The sequence below is a fragment of the Clarias gariepinus genome, chromosome 28 (genome assembly GCF_024256425.1).
Source record: "Clarias gariepinus isolate MV-2021 ecotype Netherlands chromosome 28, CGAR_prim_01v2, whole genome shotgun sequence".
Taxonomy (NCBI): domain Eukaryota; kingdom Metazoa; phylum Chordata; class Actinopteri; order Siluriformes; family Clariidae; genus Clarias; species Clarias gariepinus.
This window is the reverse complement of record NC_071127.1, coordinates 7,250,572-7,262,802: the sequence shown is the minus strand read 5'-3', so window position 1 is coordinate 7,262,802 and position 12,231 is coordinate 7,250,572. Positions and strand designations below refer to the sequence as shown.

At 38.3% G+C, this 12,231-nt stretch overlaps 2 protein-coding genes across 2 annotated transcripts; both read left to right on the top strand.

The window, feature by feature from the left end:
* The first annotated feature begins 35 nt into the window (after nt 1–35).
* On the top strand, nt 36–2,410 carry LOC128516039 (large proline-rich protein bag6-B-like). Its single transcript, XM_053490333.1, has 4 exons — nt 36–192; nt 1,295–1,368; nt 1,508–1,653; nt 1,735–2,410. Exons 1-4 carry the CDS (start codon nt 103–105, stop codon nt 1,998–2,000), a joined length of 576 nt encoding a protein of 191 aa, XP_053346308.1. The 5' UTR covers nt 36–102; the 3' UTR covers nt 2,001–2,410.
* A 6,351-nt stretch (nt 2,411–8,761) lies between these two features.
* Nucleotides 8,762–11,399, top strand: LOC128516055 (G8 domain-containing protein DDB_G0286311-like). The gene is made up of 5 exons (XM_053490351.1): nt 8,762–8,893; nt 9,660–9,823; nt 10,082–10,155; nt 10,509–10,657; nt 10,759–11,399. Exons 1-5 carry the CDS (start codon nt 8,830–8,832, stop codon nt 11,223–11,225), a joined length of 918 nt encoding a protein of 305 aa, XP_053346326.1. The 5' UTR covers nt 8,762–8,829; the 3' UTR covers nt 11,226–11,399.
* Nucleotides 11,400–12,231: the final 832 nt, after the last annotated feature.

Here is a 12,231-nt window from a genome sequence, read left to right as displayed (position 1 = left end):
GTTAATTTGCAAATTTGCAAATGTCTTAAAGGTATGACTTTGGAGAAATCTGGGGGAAAGAATGCGACTACAATCTCATCTTCAGTCACGTACGGTTTCACCATGGACATCACCAACCAAATCTACAACAATTCTCTACTCAACCACGATTCTCCCGATTATAAGTTATTGTTCACACGAGTTAACGGCATTGTGAGTTTTTCACTTTTATTTTGCTTATGATTAGAATGTTTAAACTCTAAGCAATGCTCATTAGAGTTGGGAACTATGAGAATCTTTTTAAAGTAAAACATTATTATTAATAATAATAATAATAATAATAATAATAATAATAATAATAATAATAAATGGCACATGAACTGGCTTATCATGTTTTTTTTATACAAATAATTGTAAACAGATATTGACTGCAATAATAATAATAATATGAAATATGATACATAAAAAAATGTAAAGGTTCTTGTGATAAGTCGTAAGAATATCAGACAATGCAGTAGGAAAGGGGTCAAAATGAAAATATGTGCATTTATAAAGTTCATACTACTTCCTAGCCATGTCCCTGTCAGGTTCTCAATGCGTCCATCATGTTGTCACTAATTTTCTATCACGTACATGATCATGCCGCCTCCAGGTCCATTGAGATCAAAATGAGTTATTGCTATTTCCAGTTACATTGTGCCACACTCTTACCAGGTTAGTTAAATGTATTAATACTATGACATGCGCAGTAATTTTTATCACAGAGTGATGTGTGAGGAAGGTATAAATACAACATTTTATAGATATGCTGATAACCTGCTGCATGCACAACATAAACGTGGGAAGCACTAGAAGAATGTACTATAAACTTAATGTGGTCTACCACAATGTGCTTGAGTACTTCAAGGAAAGTCACTAAGAGGTGTTAGATACGCCATTAACTGGTTAATGCCATCATTAATACATCCTTATTCAATTCTTCCTGTGTCTTGCTTTGACCTTGTCCTCATCAGGATTTTTTAAACATGCCTCAAAGAAATCATGGCAGCTCCACATGAATGGGGACAATACTTACTGGTTTCTACTACATTCCTGCCAAATTCTTACTGTGTTTACCTTTTTTTGTGGACATAGTGGGAACACGGCTCAGTGTGACAGGTGGTATCGTAGTAGCCCAATCAAGACCCATTTTTCATTCATGCACTAACAAGAAGAAAGTCTCAGTCTGAAAGGTCAAAATTTCAGATGTAAATGTTTTAACTTTTATTGCTTTCTTAATTAAGAGATGTTGTAGTTAAGTTGTATTTCTTTTCAGCTCTACTCCATCTATGGCTGTAACACTTGTACCACACACACAATTTATCATGGAGTATCAGCGATGACCTTCAGGTATGACTCCACTTCGTCTTGCTGCAATGATATTTGTTTTACATAAATGTTGTGTATTTACTTTTAAAGGACACAGGACTTAGTATGTACAGTATGCCTGAACACAAGGCACTTATTATTTCTCTTTCTGTGTATTTAGCAATGAAACTGGAACCGTGCTTGTCAAGGCTATGCTCACGTTTCAGTCAAACCAAATCAACGCTGAAATAATCAAAAACCTGTTTAACAAAGCAAGCGCTGGCAATGAAATAAATGGAATTAAAATCAACCCTAAATTCACACAAAGTAAGTAATGGACTAATGTTTATGTATTTAGTATCATATCCTATTTCAAATACTATATATAACTCCAATGCCCTTATACAGCCTCATCAGGATCAACTACCAACACAACAACCACTCTTCCCACAACTACTACCACTAGAGCCACCACTCGTCCAACCACTACAACCACCACTCGTCCTATTCCTCCTCATCGTCCTCCACCTCCTCCACATCGTCCTCCTCCTCCTCCACCAGCACACCACAATGCTGCCGCTTCCTTTTTTTATCAAGGTCCTATAACTCTGACTTCATTTCTTTGCCTCAGTGTTTCATTTTGCTTCTTTTTCCTCCCCAGCTATTCATTTTAATTTTGTAAACCTGGTTTGTCATAACAACCTGGTATAGTGTGTCACTTAAAAAATATTATATGTAATATTTGTCCCACCACTCATCCCACCACTTATCCCACAAGTCTTCCTCCTGCTTTACCCCCCATCCCACCAGTCTTCATACCATTCCAACCTTCACTCATCCCACCTTTACCTCTATCACCACCACTCATACCATTTCTGTAACAATGACTCATCACTACAAATTCTGCTTTACTAACTGATTCTGCCTACAAAAATAATAACATAGTATAGATATTGGTTTCCTAAAACTAAAATGGAAAAAAAAAATCATTTGTTATGGCAGTTTGAAAAGTAAATAAATATTGGTGTAGTATGATTTAAAAACGTTGGTGTTTTCTTAGATATTGTTGTTGTTTTTTTTCTTTATAATCTAATAAAATCTGATAAAAAAAAGTTAACTACTTTTATCTTGTCTTTATTGCCTATGATAGTTTACTGAGTGTATGTTATAAACTCAGAAAGGTCCATTTTGGATGTTGCCAAGTGAACACAATCAGCAACCCAGTGGTGTTCCAGCCATATTGCTCTTCACCCACACATCTCTAACTCTAAGGAAAAGAACAATTAAAAAAAATCCTTAGTTGCACACTAAACATAATTTTATATACAGATATTGCACGTGTGAGAGAAAAAAAGGAAAGATATTGCACCAGTTATATGTGCAATAGCAATATGTGCTATTACTGTATATGGGTAACTCAGGGTTTGCTATGGTAATCGCAGAGTGGAGTGCCGAAGATCACTGTTAAGTAAACATTGCACTGGTAAATTATATGTGTAAATAAAATCAGAAATTGCACTTGAAAAGTGGCATGACCTCAGAGCATTGGTTGGTATTTCCCAAATTGTCCAGGGCCCGGTTTCTCGAAAGCTTCTTATTGCTAAGTATTTCTTAAGTTGTACCTTAACCTCTCTCTTAACGTTATGGTGCATTTCCCGAAATGTTTGTATGCTAAGTATCTTTTAGGTAAGTCACACGTTCGTAAGGATGGTCTGGATCAACCTTAACTCACTCTTAGCGTAGTTTTAGCTCAAGACGCTAGTCGCCGCTTGTGCAGCAGTCTTTATAAATCAGCGGTGTATGGAAGCACATTATGGCACGTTATCAAAGGCATATTAATTATGGAATATACTGTAAGGAGGTTTTTTATATCAGTACTAATAGAGTGACTTTTAATTAGCCTATTTCATAATGTGACTAAGGCATCAAAAGTGAAAATCACTTTTAATATTGAAGAGGTGGCAAAGAATTTGGCTGTAAGTGGTTAAGATTGCATAAAGGGGTAATCATGGTGGCGTCAAGAAAGCAACAGATATGCCAGTGATACAGTGTGTTCTTGTGCTAAACCAAAGACGAAGTGGAGCCGTGTGGTGCACGTAATTTTTTTCTTTCAGCAAATCTTCAGCCCTCTTCATATTTTGTCTGAGGTGGCTCTTTTTAAAAAAGTTTTGCCTTCCAAGGCAACAGATTCTGGAACTTCTTGACCTGCTCCGACCTGCTCTTGCCAGGCCAACGTGTTGTTCTTACGCTTCACATCCTGATGCCCAGCTGCTTGCAGCACTAAGATTTTATCCTACCAGGAGCTTCGTGGATGTCGTAGGAGAAGGCTACAGCCTCAGCAAACCTTCCGTGTGGAGGTGCGTCCTCGCTGTTTCCAACGCCCTTCTGCCCCATGCTGGGGATTGGATCCGACTGCCAGCAACACGCCAGGAGGTGCACCAGGGCTGCCATGCCATTGCTGGCATTCCTAGAGTCCTAGGCTTAGTGGATGGAACACTAATCCTAATCTCCACTCCATCAGTGCTTGATCAGGCATACATGTGCGGCAATAAACCTTTAGGTAGAGGTGGACCATAGGGGTCTAATCAATGACCTGTTGGTGAAGTGGCCTGGCAGCACCCATGACAGTTTTGTCTGGGCCAATTCTGACGTAAGTGAGCAAGCAGAAAGAGTTGAATTTTGTCAGTGCAAGTTCCTCGGGGACAGTGAATACCCTCTCAGAACATACCTCTTCACACCAGGATCCAACCCACAGACTCCGGCTTTAAAAAAAGAGTCTTTAAAAATAAACGTCCACCTTGCTGTTGCTGTTGTTTGGCTAGCTCCAGCTTGGCCTTCTTCAGCTCCAGTGAATGGCGTGCGAGGTCGTTTCCTTCGGTCAGCTGACGCTCAATGTTATGCAACTTTTGCTTAATGTTATACAACACTACCAATCTTTTATGTTCTAGATTTACGAGTTCCTCACTACACTGTGCTGTGCTGTAGCGATGTCAACCTGGCAAGTACATGCATTTAGGAGGCGGTGAAGTAGTGCACTCTTCTGGCTTGCTGGTACCAGGAGAGGAGGGTGCTGCAGTAACCGGGGAGCATGGTGTACTGGGAGGTGGCGATGGTTTGGCCTGTGAGCATGAGGCATGCTCGGCATCACCTCTTCTCACATCAATCCCCCAGGGATTCTATGAGAGGCTGATTCTCCCATTACTGCCAGTGCCTTCTCCTCCAGTGGAGCACCCAGCACCTGTCCTTGCCCGGTCTATTCGGACTGCAGCAGCTCTCACCTTGGCATGGCTCGAAAAAATTGTGCCATTTTTTCCTGACATCCTGCCAGTCTCTGGGAGCACCTGAACTGGAGGCAGCCATCTTTCTTGCAATCTCACTCCAGAGTTCTTTTTTAGTGCTGTTGCACTAGTTGTTTCTAAACCTGGCGAAGAGTATTGCCTTGTGGGTGAGCACCTCGTCCAGCAAAATTTCTAGTTTATCTGATGAGAAGCTTGGTGCCATTTTTCCTTGTCTGCCATCTTCTCCATCCTCTCCGTCTCTCTATTTAGTGTAGGTTGGTTGCTTTTATTAAAGGTTTCAACCAATGGCAATTAAGAGTGCGTTGCACATAAGTGACCGCAGCTGTTTGTCTATCACCTATGATTTGGGTATACAATCAGCACAGCGTTCGTTTCACCGACACTACAGGTTACATGAAAATATTATCGACAGTTTGGTGTTTTAATTTATATATTTGTCTATTATGGCATGCTATTGATAAGTTAACCCATGTCGTAATGAACGTCATTGGAAGAATTTTGTGCATAGTTTAATTTACATAAAAAGTGCCGTCTTTCTTAACACTGTCATGCAAAAAGAGTCAAAAATCTATTCCTGAGCAACTGATGTCAGCTAATTTAGTACCTTCACTGTAGACAGCGCCTTGTAACGTCGGACTTAAGATGCAGCGACTTAAGAAGACTCCTAAGGGACAGTTCGAGAAACACACATAGAAAAGTAATTACTTCACTTTTACTTTAAGAGTCTTCTTAGCGCTTAGAGTGTGCGTAATAATATTATTGTTACTGAAGGCTCTCTCTATAGTGTCCACGTTACTGTGACACTTAGAACACTTGGTGGTAATAAGTCTCTGGCTAAATTTGCTCTTCTGGTCAGAGGGAACACTGAATAGTAGGTGGGAAGGATTGTTCATGATGGATCATGTTTTGGACAGAATTCTAATTTTCTCTCCGTTACAACCACCACAGTGTCAAGCTCTATTCCTAGAACCGATCCGGTCCTTTTAATTACTTTGTCCAGTCTATTTCTGTCTGACACTTTGATGTTGCAGCCCCAACAGACCACGGCATAAAAAATGACACATGCCACAACAGTCTCATAAAACATCCGAAGGATGGTGTTGCAAACGTTAAAGGACCTGAGCCTTCTAAAAAAAATACAACTGGCTCTGTCCTTTATTGTTATGTGACCAGTCATGTTTATTGTCCAGATGAACTTCCAGATATTTGTATTCTGTATTCTCTCCACCTGGATAGATAAAGGAGTCACAGGGGTTTTACTGTTCTTGAAGTCTACCACCATCTCCTTTGTTTTCCTGATGTTCAGTTGAAGGTGATTACGATCACACCAGGAAACAAAGTTGTCCACCACAGACAGGTACTCAGGGATGTTGCCATCCTTTATACAACTACAGAGTTGTCAGAAAACATCTGCAGATGGCATGACTCTGAGTTATATCTGAAGTCAGATGTATAGAAAAAAAAAAGAAAAGGAGACAGTACAGTTCCCTGAGGAGCTCCGGTGCTGCAGATCACAGTCTCGGATACACAGTTCTGCAGTTGATCATACTGAGGACGGCAGGTCAGATAGTCCATGATCCAGGAAACCAAGGAAGTGTTTTTCCCCCTGTACTGCTGGTTGAATGGTGTTAAAGGCACTTGAGAAGTCAAAGAACATCTTCCTTATACAGGTCCCAGGTTTGTCGAGGTGGAAGTGGGTTTGATTAAGCAGGTGTATTATGTCATCCTCTACTCCAAGAAAAGGCTGGTAGGCAAACTGAAGAGGGTCCATAGAGGACTTCACCAGGGAACAAAGTGTATTCAGAATCAGTCTCTCGAACACCTTCATGATATGCGGTGTCAGAGTGACAGGCCTGTAGTCATTCTGGGCACAGGGCACGAGGTATTTTGGGGACTGGTACGATGCACGATGTTTTTCATAATGCAGAAAGGAGACCACAGAGTTGTGGAGCACAAGATTTCAGGAGGCATATGATATTGGCAGGAGTTCGACTAGGTCGTGATCCAACCCCCCCGGGGGGGTTAGTGCTGCAGCATTTTAAGCAGCTTTAATTTTAGCATACAGCAGGTCTAGTGTCCCATCCTTCCAAATGTGACAATCCACATATTGAGTGAAAGTGGGAAGAGTCTTGGTCAGCGATGAGTGGTTGAAATTGCCGGATATCAGGAGAAAGACATCCGGGTGGCGAATCTGAAGTTTGGCAGTTACCAAGGGGATGATGTCACACGCGGCAGTGGCATTCGCAGATGGGGGAATGTACACAGCACTTATTATCACATGAGAGAATTCTCTTGGTAAATAATATGGGCGAAGTCTGACAGCCAGCAGTTTAATATCAGGATTACAAACATGCTCTTTAACAGTTACATGGCCGGGGTTACACTACATGTTGTTGATGTAAACAGCCAGCAGGGGGGCTTACCGGTCTCTCTCCACGTACTATTTCACCTCTGCATCCTCTCAACATCCTCCTCCATATCTCATCTGGAATGTAAAGAGTTCTAAACAGAATCGGATCTCTCATGCTGGCCGGCTTAAGTGCGATCAGCTGTTCCCTGGTGTATCACTCAATGTAATTAGTGTTTCATAACTCAAAAACCGAACACTTTCAAAATGCATGGCTTGAAAGACCCCATCCAAATTTCATCCCTCCGTGTAGACTTCCTTTTATAAAGGTGTTTAACTGCCACAAGAACCTCAGATTTTGTTATGAACTGATCATCATTTTAATTATATTACTGCTTCATACCTAGTCTTTCTGGGATAGGTTCCAGATCCACCATGACCCTGACCAGAAAAAAGGTTGATACTGGAAGTGAGTGATGGTAACCTCAGCCAGAGAGATAGACTCACTAGAGAAAACACTAGGGATTTTTGCAACATAGTCCTGAAGTGAGGGCATGTCCACTACACATGTCCTCATTGATTTCTGAAACCCGAAACCCTGCTCTTCCATCTCTCCACTTCATTGATTTTTTTTTTTATCCCACAGATAGTGGCAAATACTTTTAATAAATATGAGCCAAAACATAGTCTCAAGATTTAAAACTAAGATTTACAATTTTCACATACCTTTACTTTTACTAGATAGTTTTAATTTTACTCCATTACATACCACAACAAATAATAAATAAATGTTTTTTTATTGTTTTTTTTTTATAGGTGTAATTGGGTGAAATCAATTATCTCTAGGCCCCTGGCTGCGAGAGGCTATTTTTCTTTAATGTCTGGTTGGAGGAATAGTTCTCCAGGCTTCCTGAAGGACATTTTTCATTTCTCATTGTTGGCAAGTTTCTGTCTGCCATTTTCAGTCTAGTTCATGCAGTGGTGTGTAGCATTTGAAATAATATCACCACCATATTATTTAAATTATTAATTTAAATATATATATTATATTATACACTTGCCTTCCAGGATTAGGCTTGAAGAACCCTGATTTTAATGCTACTATGAGCCAATACAAGCTCAGTAGTTTAGATATAAATAAAATTAAATACATTTAAAGGTAAGTACTTTTGTACTTTTTGTCATGTACAAATGTAATCCGCGGCCTTTACTTTTAGTTAAATAATATTTGACATATCTGCTTTTATTCAACTACAGAAATACTTTGCCCACCACTGCTGTATCTTTGTCTTTATATCTTTATCATTTTTATCTGTTCACCTTGACTGCGACACAATGTGTTTCTTGACGTCTATAGACATAGTAGATAAGAAGTTGAGGTTAAGGAAGTGAATTTATATACTCGTGACCCTAGTCTAGAAAGACCAAATCTTTTCAAAGAGGAGTTCAGTACAATGTAATGTAATGTTTTAAATCTTATACTGCAAAGTACGAGACTAACTATCAAGTATATAACATGGTTAAAAGAAAATAGAATTTGTTTAATAACACAAACTAACTGGACGGAAAAAGAATAAAGCTCCAAACATTACTTATGTAAGCTGAGGTAGACAAGCAAACAAAATAGCTATGATTCTGTGTAATGTGTCATAGTTACAGTAAAACGCACTAACACACCTCCCAAAAAATCCTAGCCGTAGGTGGTTCTTTTTAGCCACACCTGTTTCTGATTTTCGAATATATTGTAGCAGCTGCTTCACTTGTGATAATTGTGATTTGTTGAGCTGAACTTACAGACTTTGTCATCTCAGAAATATTTCACCTCCACATCCAACACTAACTTTGCTTTTCATCCAGATGGAGGTCTTCACAAAGCAGCTCACATGGGTGGCTCTCTGCATCACCATATTCGTGATGTCAGGTAAGACTTATGGTTAGTGGGAAGCTTGTGCAATGTTTTAATAGATGACTGTAAGTTGTTTTAAGTGTAGTTGTACATGTAAGTAACATTAGTTATTCCTCAATGTTAAATAAACTGATAATCATTATTAATTAGTCTACATAGTATAAAAAAAAAATACAAATACAAATACAAATTTTATTAACTAAGAAAAATATTTAAACGAAAACAAAATGTTAAAATGTTATATTTTTGTATTTTTCAATTATATGCTATATACAGTTTTGGATATTTTATTTTATGTATATATGAATGTGATATATGTATTGGGGTTCATTTTAAGTATTAAAGTGTTTGGAATACAAATAGCAGAATCAAGACCAGGCTTATTCTAATGCTAAAATATTTCCTTAAAGCAACAATTCAGACATGCACATTTAACTTTATTAAACTGTAATTTGTGATTAGAATTTTTTGTTATCAAAAGTTATTATAACAACAACCAGGTGTAGTTTTATTATTATACAAAATATTATTGTACTAACATGAAAAAAATAGTACATATAAAAATATATAATAAAAATAGGTAATATCAAATAATATAACGTTAAATATTAACATATAAACATATAAATATTAACAATTTACATTGTAATACAATAGACATAAAGTTTAAATTTAATTGAATTCATACATTATACATAAAAGAGTAAATCTACATTACATTACATATTAAAGACAGAGGGAAGTATTCCTTTTCTGATTTTTTTCTTTTTCACCATGGCAGGCTCTACTGAAGGTGCAAGTCTTCTGGCATTAAAAGCAGCCAACATGAAGACATTAACCACATATGACTTTACCATGGACATCACAAACCGCATATTTACAGATTCTCTGATCAACTCTTTGTCTAACGACTATAACATAATGTATGAGGAAGTTAGCGGTGTGGTGAGTAATTCACAATGTTAACATCTTACAGGAAAAATAAGTTGCTTTACTCATTAAGAGGTTTGTTAAGTCTAAACATCAAAAACACATTAGACATGCACACACATTATGCTTTATCTAATCTGGGTACTTATCAAATTTTAATGCCACATGTCCAAATTACTGAATATAAAAATGGATTTTATATTTACATACAAGACAATAGTAATTAGAATCATGTAAAGAATCTCTAAATTTAAACTTGTTCTTTCATCCCAGTTCTATTCAGTCTACGGCTGCTCCACTTGTGACACATATGAATTTTATCAAGGTGTAACAGCCATGACCTTCAGGTATGACCCTAAATAAATGTTTCATTCTTCCTTTAGCATCATGTTGGTTTTTTTTTACAGTACACCAACCAATGATGGTTGACAGATAAAAACACTATATTGTAAAGCTTATGTGTAAAAACGAGCCAGTTCATCCCTCCAATGTCATATTGTAATGATGAATTAAAGTTACTAACTGTTATAAAACATGATAAAATGGTTTGCTTTTTTCGATTCAAAGTACTGTAATTGGAAAGCAAGGACTAACACCCACCCCCTCGCCCCCCCCCCCCTAAATTTCCACCTAAATCTTCCTTGTAGTCAAACCTTAAGTAACACAAGTTGTTTTATTTTCTTTCTGGCTCCATCTCTAGTAACAATGCTGGATCTGTGGTTGTTCAGGCCACCATCAGGTTTGACTCTGGACAAACCAATTCCATTGTGATCAAAAACGTATTTCTACAGGCCATCAGTGGCAGAAATGAAATAAACGGCCTGGAAATCAACCCTAAAACCATGCAGGGTAAGAATCCATGCTAACTTGTCTACTTGTCTAGTGACTAGTGCAAAACAATAAAATAAATAATCATAATGAAAAATACTAACACTGTCTTCTTCTTACAGTGAATCCAGGACCAACAAGTTTCTCCAGCACTCCCCCACCAACCAATACCTATACCACTACCCCTACCCCTACCACTACACCAACTACTACCCCTACCACTACCCCTACCAATACACCAACCACTACACCAACCACTACACCAACCACTCAACCACTAACGTGTGACCCCTTTTTGTCAACCAATAGACCTCTGCTTTACACAATTATGTCATGTCTTATCACTCCCACCACTCCTACAAATACTCCTACCACCACTCCTACAAATACTCCTACCACCACTCCTACAAATACTCCTACCACCACTCCTACAAATACTCCTACCACCACTCCTACCACCTCAATGCCTACAACTTATTTTAAATTTTTTTCTTACACCACTCCTACAACTACACCAACCCCACCTAGATCAACATCTACTATTACCACCACTCCTACGACTACCACAACCACTACTCTACTCTACTAAAAGATGGTAAAGACATTCTTATAACCACTCTCCATTGCCATTGCTAAAACTACTAAATCACTTTGGTTTATTAACAAAAAAAAAAAAGTGAAAAAACTCAACACAATTTATGTAATTAGACATATGACATTAACATCAGACTGAAACACATACAGGACTGTGCAAAAATTATGAACCAACCCTCATTTCTCTATCTTCTAAAGAGCCAGACTTTCTTGTATTTTTAATGTAATCAATTTTGGCCAGTTTTTTGGTTCTCATTTTCAGTCCAGTACCTGAACCTGATTTGTTAGGCCACACAGTGATCTATGAATCATTCACACATAAAACATCATCTAACTTGAAGCATGAACCAGTGAGAAACAGGTGCAGATGATGACAGATGATCAGGGCCGTGATTAGTGTACTGGTGATGCTGAATGCCGAGAGGGTGGAACAGAAGAGGGGGGAAATTATTAAGATTTTTGCACAGTACTGTAAAATAAACCCTCTGTTCAATTAAGGTTTAATTAAAATGTAATATCACAACTTCACTGGCCTCTTTTGGGGCCCCAACTGTGTTCAAACTCCAGCTGGGTCACCAGCCAATGCCTGTCCTTTGGGAGCGGGACACCCAGTGGAGGCAGTGATGAGGCAGGACAGAAGTACCTAAATTCAACATGTGCTTAACTATAATTCTTTTCAGAGATACAAGAGGTGTCAGAGCACAGGTAAACAGCAACAAATTAGAAACATCAATATGAACTAGATGGTAAAAAGACAGAAAAAAACATAATGCACATGTAGCTAAGAAGAAAACAGGAAAAAGGGCTGGGTTTAAGACTAATAATGCATTATAAGACTCAAATTAAATAAAGAAACAGCAGGAGATACATAGACAAACACGTTAAGACTAAACTTAGGACAAGGGCATACAAAAGGGAACAGAACAAGACAAGGGAGGTGAGGATGAAAAACAGAAACCAATGAACATGGCATGGTAAAGAAAAGCACAACTAATGTTTAT